Source organism: Vulpes vulpes, chromosome 2 (assembly GCF_048418805.1).
Source record: "Vulpes vulpes isolate BD-2025 chromosome 2, VulVul3, whole genome shotgun sequence".
Taxonomy (NCBI): domain Eukaryota; kingdom Metazoa; phylum Chordata; class Mammalia; order Carnivora; family Canidae; genus Vulpes; species Vulpes vulpes.
This window is the reverse complement of record NC_132781.1, coordinates 119,399,765-119,415,427: the sequence shown is the minus strand read 5'-3', so window position 1 is coordinate 119,415,427 and position 15,663 is coordinate 119,399,765. Positions and strand designations below refer to the sequence as shown.

General features: G+C 37.5%; 2 protein-coding genes across 2 annotated transcripts; both read right to left on the bottom strand.

Moving 5' to 3' along the window:
* Window positions 1–403: 403 nt before the first annotated feature.
* Window positions 404–14,038, bottom strand: IGIP (IgA inducing protein). The gene has a single exon (XM_072749771.1). It carries the CDS (start codon window positions 730–732, stop codon window positions 571–573), a length of 162 nt encoding a protein of 53 aa, XP_072605872.1. The 5' UTR covers window positions 733–14,038; the 3' UTR covers window positions 404–570.
* Window positions 9,767–15,018, bottom strand: PURA (purine rich element binding protein A). The gene has a single exon (XM_026017386.2). It carries the CDS (start codon window positions 15,016–15,018, stop codon window positions 14,050–14,052), a length of 969 nt encoding a protein of 322 aa, XP_025873171.2. The 3' UTR covers window positions 9,767–14,049.
* Window positions 15,019–15,663: the final 645 nt, after the last annotated feature.

Sequence of the window (15,663 nt, the reverse complement as noted above, 5' to 3'; positions counted from 1 at the left end):
ACCACTCCACTCACTAGGAAAACAGTTTTGAAAGGATCTAAATCATAACCTCTAATTTCTGCAGAAGATTCTCTTCTCGTTTAGTTAAGTACTCTTTGGTAAGTCTTCCACTAACCTAAACCAACTTCAAATTTTTGTGATGGGCTAGAGAATTTTAAAAACTGACTCAAAAAAATAGGCAAGTCATTCACATAAAATCTTTAGAATAAATAAATGTATTTTAAAATAAAATAGAAAGTAAAGTTTGCCAATGTGAGAGAGCACACTTAAAGCTTGCAGCCAGTTAACGATCAAGCAAGTATGCCTGTTACTGAGTCCTAAAAATGGTTTACATAAAAAAAAAAGCAAGAGCAACCAGATCCCCCCAAAGACACTGAAACAAAAGACTGATCTGTTTATATAGTCACATGAAAAATAAACATCTTTATTTTTTTGCCTACTTTATTTCATTTTTTTTCAAATAAAATTTAAATCTGTACAAAGTATACTGTTACAGTATATATTTTGTAAGAATCAATGCCTAAAAGAATCACAATACTTCAATAAGCAGTACAGCAGACCTCGCTAGTTTCAGCTTTGATATTGAACAAACTCAAGCCGGCTGATGCACAACACATTTGCTTGGTTTCCACATGGTGAGTTCCCAGCACTGAGATGGGAGCACATGACAGCAAGTATGGTTATATTACAGCCCGACACACTGCGCTTCTTCATGTGATAATAACTGCACATATTTAATACAGAATGCTCAAATTTATTTTTTAAATTGCATTTGCTTACTTCTTAGTTGGCAAAATTCAGCATTCTTAATGGGGTCCTCAAACAGTGCAAATTAATGGTATTCTACTAATTGGCACATCTCCAATAAGGATTAACTTGTAAACTCAAAGAATATCACAACTTTGGCCTAAATTTTAACTAATATACATCTGGTCCATTTAACCAAAGTCAGTTTGGAAAGATATTAAAGAACAATTCTATATTTGAAAGGATACTGTTTTGACCATTCTTTAGAGAAGTAAATTTTTAAATTGTCATTAAAATGTTTTACTATAAAAATTTTACAAACTTGATTAGAAATTTCAAGATTATGATTCACAGCAGACAAATACAAACTTTATATTCCAACAATACCTACTCTTAGACTTTCAAACAGTGCACAACCATGTCAGCTGTGTTAACTAAAATTCTGAACAGTGTACTAAATTTATAAGTGGTGCTGGGTCTAGCAAGTGTAAATACACAGTATATTTTAATGAAAAGAATTGTCTTCTTTATACTTTATTTGTTTTCCCATAAGGAAACATTAATGTTTACATTCTTTAATAAAGTTAATCTTACATCAGAATATAACTTAATACTGTCAGCAACAGGGACCACACACAGTAAATAAGAAGCACATTTAAAATAAGTCTGAATTCACATAGATTAACATTTGTTGGTTAATAAAATATTGACAGTATTACAATCTTACAATATTTACAGTAAGAAAAATCTAGAGCAATATATACCTTTCACAGCAGGATTCCTTTTTTTTTTTTTTTTTAATTATTTCTTCCAGTTTGGGATTGTGTATACATGAAAAGCTCAAATAAAGCAACTCTGCAATATAATCTTAAAATAATGGCTACCGGGGGGAAATTCTATCACAACCATTGAAAATAATGGTGACTTTTCACGGAGTCTGTGGCATCTGAGAACCCAGTTAATTAACCGAAGTCTTGCCCCAACCAGCCTCAGTTACCCAGATTAAAGCTGCAGAACTCCGGCCTTCCCTGACTGCTGAAAACCCAACAGATTTTTCTCAACATGCTGTAAGAAAAGAGGGAGATAGGTTTCAATTCACACCTCATGGTTGGAAGCCTCCGCCAGTGCATATTCCCCAACTTATGCTAAAAGGGCCCTGCTTCACTTCCAAAGCATCACAAGAGTTCCCCTCTCACTACAGGTCACTTTGATTTGCTCACTCCTTCCTCAACTCCTGTGCATTAAGATAAGGCATGAACTTGGCCCATATAATACACACCAGCATCTTACTTGGGACCAGGGCAAAGAAACAGACTAATGCAGTTTGCACTGAGGTCAACAGGGAAAATGGGAAGCGATGCACATTTCCAATTAGAATGGCAAGAAGAAGACCCACATCCCTAAACTGGAATTTGGCCAGGGCCTCAGAGTTAGCACCCCCTCTCTGAGTACCACAAGCGACTAAGGATGTATGCTCTGGGCTTCCTCCAAGAGAGAGCATCTACAGTAAGTAACACTATGTGGGACATTAGTTCAGTGATGACTCCCAAGAAAAGAGATACAATTCTTGAATCTGGGGCTGTCCACAGCACCTGAGGTCACTCATCTGAGCTGTGACCTGACCTGTCCCAACCCTGCTTACTTTAAGAGATCTGATGGGCACAGAGCACTCCGGGATATGGCTGCTGGCTACTTTGGACTCTAGATCTCACAGGTAATCAACAGGTATCTGGGATTGAATTAGCAAACTGTACCATAGCTCCTTAAACAGACACTGTCAGGTTTGAAATCATGTCAAGCATGAATCTTCACTGTCAGGTCAGAAATCAAAGTGGGTATCTTCCCACATCAGCCAAGGTTATTTTGTCAAAACCTTAGAGGAGTTGGACAGTTTTTCATGTTCCAAGTGATTAGTTTACTTAGTCAAGCTGGATTGGCAAACCAGACTGATCTATTTAGCTAGTTTTGTGTTTTTTTGCTTTTTGTTTTTTTTATTCTTATGTATGTGTTAACCCAAAGCTGTTGTATTTGGGCTAAATACACTGACAGAGAAAATTCAAACAACAAAAGTTTTCAGCAAACTTCTGTGGTATTTTCTTTTTGGAAGTCAATGCAAGATCTAAAGGTATTTCTACCCAACAAAGTCTGTTTAAGTGTTTAATGTTATTTCCTTTTTGGTCCTATACAGAATGCTATGACTTCTATATAGGTCTGAATGCTGCTCCATGTAGATTCCTTCTGTATATCTAAAAATATATACTTTTCAGTAGTTCAATACATGGTTAATCTTCCCACAGAGGAAGATTTTTGTAATCACAAGTTGCAAAGTAGAAAAAAATCTCCTTTCTAAGAAAGGAAATACACTTTCCTATTATACACTTTTGAAGAAGCCCAAAGGCATGCACCAAAAATCATTATGAAAACTAATACATGCATTAAAATGGTGTAAAGTTAGACTTAAAGTGCTGTTTCTCAATTTTTAAATTTGGAGAAGACATTTTGTCAGTTGACTCAAAGATCTCCCCTCACGCGCCCCCCCCTCAACTCCATGGCATTAAGAGAGAAAAGTAAAAAGTATGCATAAATCTTTAAACTATTCTTTACATAGGGGAAAGGACAGATACAACAACTACTCTATTTATAAACTGGATTCCCAGTTTTAAATAAAACCAATATTTACTGGCAAAAATTGTCAAAGCTAATACATCCAAACAAATGTTACTAGTAAATAATGTTCTACATAGAGAATAATTTACTTTGGTTTTATGTACCTTCTCACAAATAATACTGGTGTCCCGTACATCACCGAACTGATGTGTTCCAGCAAAGTTGTAAGGCAAATCTTTTTTTTTTCCCAGTGACATCTTTTTTTCTAATAGACAAAACTAAAATCTTTTGGTGAGGAAGGGGTTAAGATAATGGTTAACCCCTTGGCATCCTGAGCATTGTGGTTTATCAAACTCTACCCTGCCAGAAGCTGTCAGGCACCCTGACCCCTGCCTTGAACCAGGAATGGCTCCCACATCTAGAGATGCCCTGACTTCTTATAAATAGCTCTCGAACATTGCTTCTTTTTTCCTTCTGTCTGGATGTCTAACAAAGCTGGTTGCAATGTCACATTTTGCTAGTAGGGGCCACCATCTCACAATAATTCCAATCTGAAACGTTTTAAGCCAATAGTTCTTAATTTCATTAATTGAATTTTTTTTTTACTATAGAGTTGACTCAGAGCAGAGATCCTTAACTTGGGTTTCAGATGTGTGATGCCCCTGAGGTTGTATGGAAAATTATTGGTGTATGTGCATTTTTTTTTTTCTGGGGAGAGGGTCCATCACTTTCATCAGATTATCAAAGGTATCTGTGATCTCAAAAAGGGGTTACAGGGACTTAGAGGGATACCCGTAATTCATTTTACACTAGGGCTGGGAAATGGGGGCAGAAAACTAAAAATGGCCTCAAAAAAAGGGGGCCAAATTACTGATCTTTTCCCTTTATTCAAATTTGGGAAATAAGTGCTTCAACCTAGGAAAAATAATTAATTAAGCTGATTAAACTCCATTAAATAAGCAAAGCCACTTTCTAAAATATTTTCATTTTGCACATATGGTAAGTTTAGTCTCCAAGAAAAGGTTTGGAGATTGAATTTTTCTCTTTTCCCTAAGGAAATTCATAAACATAATGCTGATCAACATCCACATTTAAAAGATCTGACAATCTAAAACTTAAGATAATTCTAATACAATAAGCCTTTAATTTACGATTTTGGGTAAAAGATTATCTAGAGTCAAATATACATTTGTCAATCATCATTCCCCAAAATTGGTCCATAGTTAGACAATTACCAGGCACAATTCCACTAGATAAACCTAAAATTTGAACAAAGGGAGTTTAACTTTCTATCCCAATTCAACACAAAACCACAAGGTTCTACAATAAAGGCCAGCCACAAACATTCACACTATGTCATAGAGGACTTACTCATTTCAATACATCACTGAATTATCAACAGAATTTGCAAACATGAGATCCAGAATGACCACCAAAACATGCTGAGAAGAGCATGTCAAGAATTAAAATACCATCCTCTGCCCCCACCCCCCTCCCATTGAGAAACACACTCAGGCATTCCAAAAATAAACCAGATCTAAAGACAGGCCTCTCACTTGTTAGTTTTAAGTATGAAGAGCCCAAAAGGATATGGGAAAGGGAATATAAAATGAAATAATAACTTACAAAAATTAATTTTAACAAAAACGCATTTGTTCTATTGACAAAACTATTGACTTTTTTTTTTTTTTTTTGCAATTTTGAACACTGTGTTATACAATCTCACGAAGACAAAAAATATGTTCACAGGTACACATTTTGTTCTCCTATTCTTCCTAGAGCACATCTTGAGGTTATAAGAATGCTTCTTAGTTAAAATAAAGTCTCTTATCCCTTGCCACCCTCCCCCCCTCAAAAAGTGAGTGAACCTGGAATTCCAAAAAGGAATATTCATTTAACGTAATTATTTCAATACCAGTTATATCACATAGACCATGATGAAACTCTATGAGCATTATGGAAAACTACATGAAAGAGGGAGCTGTCACTTGCCACCCACTTCACTTCCAGCTTTTTAAGCCAATACTCGGCTAGACTCAGATCTCATTGACTTTAGTGACAACAAATCAACACTCCAAAACCAGGCCATCTCAGGCTGGAAGCTGGATCTCCAGACATTGTTTCATATACACACACATATATATGTATTTTCTACCCTAAGCTTTCACTTTGTCTATTCAAATAGTTTAATAAAGCTCACATTTATAAAGGATTATATTGGCAAATAAAGGCCCATATTAAAAACTTTATCAAAACAAATTTTTTGTTCTACATAGCTAACACTAAGAAATATTTTCTTGGACTTATAAAGCATATTTAATTGCATATAAGTTTTGCTTTGGGTGGGATATTGAAAACAATTCTGTAAGAAATTAGAAAAGACTAGAAACAAAAGTGAAAGTGACTAGTCTTAACTTTCAAAAAATCAAGTGCAAAGATAAATAGTGCAAATAATGAAAACTAGAAATTTTATAGGCAACTTTACATCTTTCCTGCTTTTGCACTTTTACATATTGATAACTTTATAAACCCTAACAACTGTATGCAGCATGGAAATGGGCTATCATTTATCTCCATTGACTAGACTCAAGGAAGCCTTTCAAAGGCAGTCATTTAAATCACTGGTTCTTGAGTAGGTTTGGGAATTCACTTTTTAAAAAACAGTTCCTAAGTGAGGGGCTATTTTAGAAGGCTTTACACAGACTTCAATAAGTTATAGAATGTAATTGTATCATAATTTAAAGTTGGTAAGATGGGAAAAGCATACTAAGTGCTAACTCTAAAAAATAAATTATAATAAAAATAACTCTATTGTTAATGAACTTGACTTTGTAAAAAAAAAAAAAAAGTTACTTTCCAGATACAAAATCAAAACCTCTTTTTTTAGCTAAGAAATTTTATCACTAATGTATAGGGATTTGGGTACAATGAAATAAATAATGTCAGGATCACTGAAAAGAAGTCCATATTAAACTAAAAATGAGTCCAAATACACTTGAATTATATAATCTATAAAACAAAATATTACAGCAATTCTTTATCTTAAATAATTAAAAATGTTCCTGGGATACTGGGAACAGAAATCTAAATACTATCAGTTCATCCTACAAAGAACATAAGAACTTCCAAGATATACTAAATTATATTAATATTATATGCCACCACTAAAAACACTGGGGAATTCCATAATTTTAAAGTAACAGAGAAAGTGGAAATACAAACAGAAATTTGAGCTTAAGGGGGTACATTGTCTAAATTGAAAAATACAGTATTATAGAGGGTCTCATAAGGTCTACAGTCTTAAAAGATGGGACTGCAAATGTAAAAGAAATGGAAAAGATACCTAAAATTGCAGTTCAGTGTTTTTACCTAGTTTACTCTTTTGTAAGAAATTAATATGGACCAAAGGCTCAAGGTTCTGTAAAATCAAGATAGGATATGGATCTTTGTGAACTGTAAAATCAAATGATTTACTCTAAGGGCCCTTTTCAAAAGTAAAGCTAAACTACAGTATAACATGAGCCCAGGAAAATAGTCTGTATAACAAATATTTCTGATAATTTAAAAATTGTAACTGAAAAAGTTTGAAATTTTCTTCTTTCCCTTGAAATAGCAAGTCCCCAGTACCAACATGCTTTGACCAGAGAAGCTGTCATTCCACAATTGTGCTATTTAATTTGTCCAGAAAAGCAAATATCCTACACCTGAAAGCAGATTTGTATAATGCATCATCATCATAACATCTAGCTACAGACCAACAGCTTTCTCATAACCAACAAGGGACCCATTTTCTCTGGCTTATTGAAACTTCATTAGTGAAGATCAACTTCATTGTCCTTAGCAAACAGCGCTCATTTAAGACTCCATTTTAGTATCCTTCCCTACCTCCAATAAAAATTTCTCCCACTTTACCTTCAAATCATTCCCTTATAGAACTCTCACACTCCCATGCATGAACACATTAAACAGTTCTTCCCTTTCTGCTCTCAAATTTCCAAACCAGTAAATATCAGCCCCCAGTAACTTACCTAAAATACACATACTTCTTACTCTCTTCAATACACAAATTTCTTAACAATTTCACCGCTCTTCTGATTGCCAACTTAAGACTATGGGGAAAATAGCAGTCAGAAAAACTGCCCAATTAGCTCATTATACAGAAATCTTTCTGAGATCAGTTAGCCATGTGCTAAGGCAGGAGCCAGCAATTTCTTCACTTTCCCTTTAAAGGGGTAAGTTTGAGTGTTACTGGCAGGCCTATGGCAAGAAGAATAAAGATGGAGAGAGAAACAAGGAAAAAGGAGGATGGGCGGGGGAAAAAAAAGCCAAATGTATACGGTAGGGAGGTAGGTCAAATGCCACCAACAACTACCGACGCTGGAAACTGCCAATCCACTCCAGCTGAATGAGAGCTTGACCCAATACCAACATGTGTCCAATAATTCATTAGCTGATACTCCTAACTGGTTGAGCTAGTCAAGGTGAATACATTAAGTCATCTGTCCCATAAGTTTGCTACTTCACAATAAGGACATCTTAAGTCCTCTGAGGATCCTTCTGTTTTAATCCAGTTTAGACTAAAACAGATGTTAAAAAGAGTACTTCCATGATTCTCAAAACTCCAGAATATAAAGATTTGGTCCTTGAACTTGGAGGCCTCTTGAATTATTAAAGTGCACCCGAAATCAAGACAATTAAATTCTTAGCTAAAGTTTTCCCCATGAAATGCTATAAAATTTTAATCAATAAGAAAATTGTTAATAATCATCAAAACAAAGTATGCTTTCATGAAAAATTCAAAAATCTTGCAATTCCAAAATGAGTAAAATATATCTGGTCCTTAAAAATGAACTTTATTTTACATCGAAGATCACCACCATGTTTCTACCTATCAAACAAGACAATTTTCCACAAAAGCAAAGCACATCAGGGGAAAAAAAGAAAAGAAAAATACAAATACCAAACGTAATGTAGGGACAAAATAAAAATACATGAGTAACTATGAAATTTTTTAAAGAAAAGGATTTCTAACAAATGACCTTTGCCATACTCAAGCTTTCCTAAAGACATAAATTACCTAGACCATTCAACATCAAAACTTGGTAGTCAATTTAGCAGCTGTAAGATGACAAATTGTAGGCTTAAAACCATTATCTTTTACTATTCTCTTGGCTGTTTTTCCATTATGAAATTCTACCTGACCTGATAATGCTAGTTTAGATGATCTTCACTTAACCCATAATAAAGAAATTTCTCTTTGAAAAGAGTCTATCAAATGGCCTAGGCCTTAAATTTAGGTTTTTAGGATCAAATAACTCCCTAAATATTAAAATCAGCTTTTCTTAAAAATATATTGCAAATTCTCTATGGTAATTAAAGCAGCTAGATGGAAACAGTAATTATAATAGCAGTGATCATTTTAGTTTAATAGTGTACCCTATTACAAATGGTTTAAATTCAGTTAATTTGCAATTAAAAACCCAGAAATATTATACATACATTATAATAATAATGTATGATTTAAACATGGATACATTTTAACAGAAAACTGCATATCAGTGAATTTACTCACTTAAGCGATTCCAATAAATTCTTTCTTATTCATTCCACTCCCATGAAAAAGTATGTATCTCTCCAAATTATTAAAATATTCAAATTTAAGGATAACCAACTATAAAATTTATACTCAGTTATCACCAATTGTTCTATACCTAAGTTGCTAAAAATTCCCTTTTTTAGCATCCTTTTACGTAGAAAGCAGGATCTCATTCTGATATTGAAAAAACTCAGAAAAGGGAAAAAAGTCATTAGATTTGGTATCTTATTTTTTTAATGGAGAAAAATATTAAAAGTATGTTCACATGTAAAATAAAATGAATTGTGGAGTTATGAAAACAACTACAGCAACAACTTCAGAAATCTCCATTCTAAAATCACCTGGAAGCGTGTGTGCATGCGTGTGAAATATGAAAAACTGAGTGGGAATATTGAAGAAGAAAGGGTGAACCATACGTGGGAGATAGAAGTAATAATCATGCCCATGGTGAGCTCACCATGGCTGGCATGTAACCCAAAATGTCATAAAAGAAAAATATGTTTAGAAAGCTTCAACAGTGCCCAATGCAAAATGTTAAAGCACAGAAACAATGAATGAGATAACCCTCACAAACATCAAATTCCGTATGAAAATAGGAAGAAAAAAAACTGACATGCATCTTTTCAATACCAAATCTTAACTGACTCAAAGATTATATAAAGTGTTTGGGGCCATGGTACCCACCCAGATTCTCATTATCAACGGACTTATCTTTTCCCCTCCCTTCCACCCAAATTTAGTACAGTGTTCCTGCAGAAAAAGTATAGCATTCCTATATTAATAAGAGTAAGAAATGAAAACAGTGAGTACAACTGATATAGATCCATTGACTTTTATTACAAATGTACTTGATCACTTGGCTTCAAAAAGTTTAAAATCAATACCCTATTTTCTGTATGCCAGTACAAAGCAAACTTTTACAAATTAAATACCTAAAAATTTGACAAAAATATTAAAATTTGATGAAAAACAATTATAAAAATCCTTAATCTTTCTCTCTTCAAAAAGGAGGCAGTCTTCCCAGTCCTATTATACAATATTAATAATATTCACCATTTTTAGAATAGGTAGCTAAATTATACTTTTCTGTTAGCATACAAAACTCTTAGACTAATAGATTTCATTTGTATATGCTCCAGTTAAGTTTGTGAATGCCATCTGATTGCAATATAATCAACTATCTTTAATTGAGTCCTAATTTACACTTATTTAATAATTTGCATAGTTTAAAAGGGATAAAGGTTATTCTACAACTAATTATCATAGGCTATTACAGTGCTATTTTTCAAGGCAATAAGTATTTGCTCCCAAATGAAATTATCTGTCTTCTTTAGGCAGGGGTTAAAATTACTAGCAGCTTTCTCCATTACCTGAAAAATCAAATTGGAATAGTTATCCTTCTCTAGATGTGAAGACCTAAAAAACAGATTGATATATTTTCCACTTTGAGTCAAATTTCAACCCCTGCATGGGACTAGAAAGTGAGACTTTCAAGGTTTTTATTTCCCTGTTGGTTTTGGTTTCTACTCTCCATGGCTTTTAGGAAGCTGGGAAAGTTTGTCTTTCCTGACTCACATTGTCTCTCCTTTCCATTTGGCAAATATTCATCTACCTTCAATCTGTATCTAGTAGAGGAAAAGCCGACATGGCTTTTCTTATGAACTTCCTTTGTTGTCAAAGGCATGTATGATTTCTACAGTTCTGGTTAGTTAACTTTAGCTCCCTCTGTGGCTGGATGACTGCTGCTTCTAACATCAGCATGATAAATAGGAGGCACAAATAAAAAGTAGCTTAAAAAAAAGATTTGGTGATTTAAAAAAAAAAAAAAAAGAACAACACCAAACACACACACACATATGGGCATTTCAAATCTGGTGGCTGATCTCTGGATTAAATTACTTGACAGTGTCTCTCATTGTAAAGAACGTCAATATTGCAATGCATTTCAAGTTTTCTGTTATACTTAGGCAAATAATATAGTTTAACCAAGCTCTTGGACCTTAATCGTAAGACAAAGCAGATCATTAAAAATAAGGCATACATCTCAGGAATTAAGTTTTGTTTGCTTGTTTTTGGCACATTTGATCATACTGTCTTCTGTGAATAACACATATGGTCAAATATACCATTTCCTTTTTCATTTCAGCACAAACAGGGTTTACCAACTAGTAAAATAAAAACAAGGAAAAACTCCAACATAAAACACTGATATAGAACCTTGGTAATGTACCGAGCACCTGGGAGGAAGGGTAGGGAAAGGATGAAACAGTATAGGAAAGGGAAGGCTGGGAGGGTGCTTGGGGAGGTAAAGTGAGATGCAAAAAAGAGCATCTTTATACAGTCACTTAGTCTTTTCTAAGATCACGTCTTAAGTCTTAAAAGATTTGCATGTGGATTTCTTTTTAAACCCACTGACCATAATTCAGACACTGGTTCCAAAATCTTAGTAAGATTGTGTTTAACTGTTATAGTGTAAAGACAATTGCACAATACATGTGCTTATTGATCCGGTAGGATTCCAAGCAGAATCTGAAGTCTGTAGGTAAGAAAGGCTTCACTTTAGGTAACTATGACCCTAAAGAAAACCTCATGAAAGAACTCGCATCTCAAAGAAAGGACACTTTGCCTAAGTTTGCTGTGTTTTTGTTGACTTGCACTACTTATTGCTGGCTACTATGAAACACTGATCTAGGAGTACTCCAACAACCTGTAGTACAAGGCTTAACTTTAAGAAGCTATAGTAAACAAGAGACAAAATCAAAGCAATTCTCTTTCCTAACTAGTAACAGCACAGAGAATGCAGTCTTTTCCAAATCACAGTAAAAGTACAGTGAACAAAACAGCTCAACAAACCTTAAGACAAAAAAGTGCAGGTTATTAATGTTTACATGCAGTTGATAAGCATTCCAAATGTCACATTATGCACTGTAAAAGCTCAACTTTACTATATGGAAATAAGAAAAATGCACCTTGGGGGAAGGGGAAAAGCAATTTAATAATTTCCAGTGATTTTTGTAAGTAAAGAAATTCCTAACTATTGTACGGTCACCTCATATTTAACATTGTATGAATATTAAAAGCAAACAATTTAATGGGAAAATGCACAGTACAATGGAAATAGCTTGTTATTCAACACATACAGTAGATCTCAAAAACAAAGACAACACACTCAACCAGGGAGCTTAAAATATCAAATCAAAACCCAAAGAACCAGCAGAAGAAAAAAAAAATCCTTCAAAAAGACAACTCTTTCACCTTCCTAGGCCAATGCTTTACAATGTGAGAAGCACTGATACCTTCCAGCTCCTACAGGTGGTGTCTTCTACATACAGCAGTAAGATCTATATGGCTGGATTTGCCAAGAAACAATTCCATCCCCAGAACTCTCTATATCAGACAAGATCTTTTTTTTTTAACCAAAATATTTTCTACAGAATTCCAAACCAAAATGTACTGTTTAAGGCATCTTTTTTTTTATAACATTTTCTCTTCACTCAAAGATGATAGTCATGCAGCAGTTTAATGATAAAAATATATTAATATTTTACTATACAGCAGCAAGAAGTTAGTTGTCAATTAAAAGCACACGAACATCTTTAAATGAAAACCTGTAAAAGACTATCGTTACAAACAATTTCAGTTTGGAGGACACCAGCTTGGGAAAGTGCTCTCCTAAGCTTTGCATTTTCATACCCTACACCTTGAATATATGAGTTATAGAACACACTTTTGATAGAAGGCTTGTACACTTGGGGAACACAAATACACTTAGCATATAATGTAGCCAGTAATAACTAGCACCACAGCTACATGGAAATCCTTTACACATACCAACTTGGCTTTCACTTTTAAAATGAAACTCAGAATCCATGGCTCAGTAGGATAACTATAATTGTGTTGCTCTGCTTTTTAACAGGTCTACATAAGTTAATAGCACTGGCAAAAATCAAAGAATAGCTTCAGACCTCTTACTAGTTTAGGAGACAGTGCTAGTGACCACAAATAGACTCGCTACCTGATGTCCAAGTACAGGTTCACTGGAAATTGCTGCACGTTAGTTTTTAAAATCTTTCTACACATAATAAAAAAAATATATTATGAACGATACATCTCATATACACAATAATGACAAAACACCTACTCAGTCAAAGCAAACAGATGCAGAAAAATATCATGGGAGATTTCCTTTTTCTTTCTTTCTCTTTTTCCTTTTACTATTTGAATAACTTTGGTTCCAACCATAAAAATCACAACTTAGCAAATTTCATTTAAATGCCTTTTTTAATAATTTCTTCATGTTCACAGAAGTTTCACTGACCATTTTTATGTTTAAGGTCCAGATGCAATGCATATTGTATAAAAGAGAGCACTTATTGTTTACCTTGCATGAATTAAACCTACGTACCTTTAACTCTACAAACTTCTGCATAACATTTAGACAAAGCTCAGACACACAGCATGCCTAGCCCTCATATATATACACATCTCTAATCACAGGTATATAGGGTGTCAAATATACTATAATAACCTCCATGTAAGGTTTGAAATTTGGTAACAAAATGAGAAAAACTAAAAATATTATTTTACGTGTTCTAAAATATCTCTTTTTTTTGTGCTAAAGTCAAATGTTAGCTCAACATGAAAAGGACTTTTATATAATTCAGCAATATTATAATCTTGACCATTTTGCAAACACTTTTAATAATAATAGCTTAAACGTGTACAAAAGTTCTTGGTTAATTAGGGAAATAAACACTCAGTTCTTTATATTTTTTAATCAAGTAGGAAACACAGTTCATATAATGTTATTACTTTTTGTATTTTTTTTGTTTTTTGTTTTTAGCAGCTGCTTACTGTTTTATATGGTGGATAAAGTGGACAACATCCAGCGATGGGTGGCAAGTCAAGAAGAGAAACTGTCAGTTGGTGGAGGTTCTGTGGGTGGTGCTCCCTTGGAGTTAACAGTTATTTCTTTTTTTTTTAACTTTTTAACTTTTTATTTTCTCTCTTTCTTTACAGTATATTTTCTGTGTGTGGCTGTGTGTGTGTGTATGTGTGTGTGTATGCATGTGTGTGTGGGTTTTTTCCATTCAGTTTGATCAATCTTCTTCCCCTTCTTCCTCACCCTGCAGCAACAGGGTGGCAGCGGCGGTCTCCTCCTGCTGCTGCTGCTGCTGCTGGTGGAGCTGCTCACAGGCAGCTCGCTTCTCCCTCTGCTTCTCTTGAATCTTCTTCATCTCCTCCGAGTACTTGCAGAAGGTGTGTCCGAACTTGGCCCACACCTTGTAGGGCACGGTGATGGAGTTGCGGTAGGTGGGCTTCACCTCGCTCACTCGCATAAACACGCCGTACTTGTTGGAGCCCACATCGAAGAAGAAGCGCTTGTTGTCCACAGTCAAGGAGGTGCCCTCGGGCAGCTCGGCCGGCTCCTCCTCCACTCCGTAGTCATCGATGAGCTTGGCCAGAGCGTCGCGGAACTCGATGAGCCCCTGTGCGGGCAGCGCAATGGTCTGGCCCTGTGTGGAGCCCAGGCCGGGCCCCCGGTTGACCGTCTGGCGGATGCGCAGGAAGCGGCCGCGCTGGTTCTCCTTGAGATCCATGTAGTACTTGCGGTTCTCGCGCACCAGGAACTCGCTCTTGAGCGCCCGGCGCGGCTCGTCCTGCGCCTGGGCCAGGTCGGGAGGCTGGCTGGGGCCCAGCTGCGCGTAGTGCTCGATGAAGTCGCCCAGGTAGTCGCGGAACTCCACGGCCACTGACATGGAGAGAGTGAGGCGGCTCTTGTTGCCGCCCGCGCCCACCTCAGCGATCTTCAGGAAGCGGCCCTTGGCGTTCTGCTTCACGTCCAGGTAGAAGCGCTTGTTCTGGATGTCCACCCGCTTGGAGGCCAGCTCCTGCGTCTCGTGCTGCAGCCCCCCCGGGGCCCCGCCGCCGCCGCCGCCACTGCCGCCGCCGCCCCCGCCGCCACCACCGCCCCCGCCGGAGCCCGAGCCCGAGCCCGGGTGCCCCAGGGAGCCGCCCGAGCCCAGCGCCGCACCACCCTGCTCGCTGCCGCTGTCTCGGTCCGCCATGATGCTGCGCTCCGCCGCCGCGCCGCCGCCGCCGCCGCCTGCCGCTCCGCCCGCCGCCTCAGTCGCCTCAGCCGCCGCTGCTTTCCCTCCCCGGCTCCGCCTGCTGCCGCCGCAACCCCCACAGCCAGTCAGCCACTCTCGCGAGATCTGCGGGAGAGACGAGACCCGGTAACAGGGCACTGACTCCCCAGTACAGTAGCAGGGCGCCCTACTGTACGCGCCCACCCGCCCGCCGGCACGTGACATGCGCCCCCTCCCTGATGCCAGCCCCCTGCCCGCCCGCCCGCCAGGCGGCGCCCACCCGCCGGCCCTCACCCCACACCCCTGGCTGGGGGGGGGTGTTGTGGGACGCGCCGCGTCGCAGCTGCTGCCGCCACCACCACTGTGGCTGTCGCTGTTGGCCAGACCCTGGGCGGCCTCGGCCCAGGGAGTTGGGGGACCAGGGGTGAGAAGGGGACTGCCATACTAAGCACAGGGAGCAGGCCTGAGCCCTGCTTTTCAGTGACCCCAAAGAGAGGATGTAGGGGGAAGGGCCTGTGAAGCGCAACTGAGCTCACTGCAGACAGGGGACACCGAGTCACGGCCACCCCCTTCCTTGTGGGGCCCAGCCAGACCCAAACCCAAACCCAGACAGGCCCACCCATT

Bases quoted from the DNA above. Each gene is read 5' to 3' on its own strand.
- IGIP (XM_072749771.1), bottom strand. From the start codon at position 732: ATGTGCAGTTATTATCACATGAAGAAGCGCAGTGTGTCGGGCTGTAAT.
- PURA (XM_026017386.2), bottom strand. From the start codon at position 15,018: ATGGCGGACCGAGACAGCGGCAGCGAGCAGGGTGGTGCGGCGCTGGGC.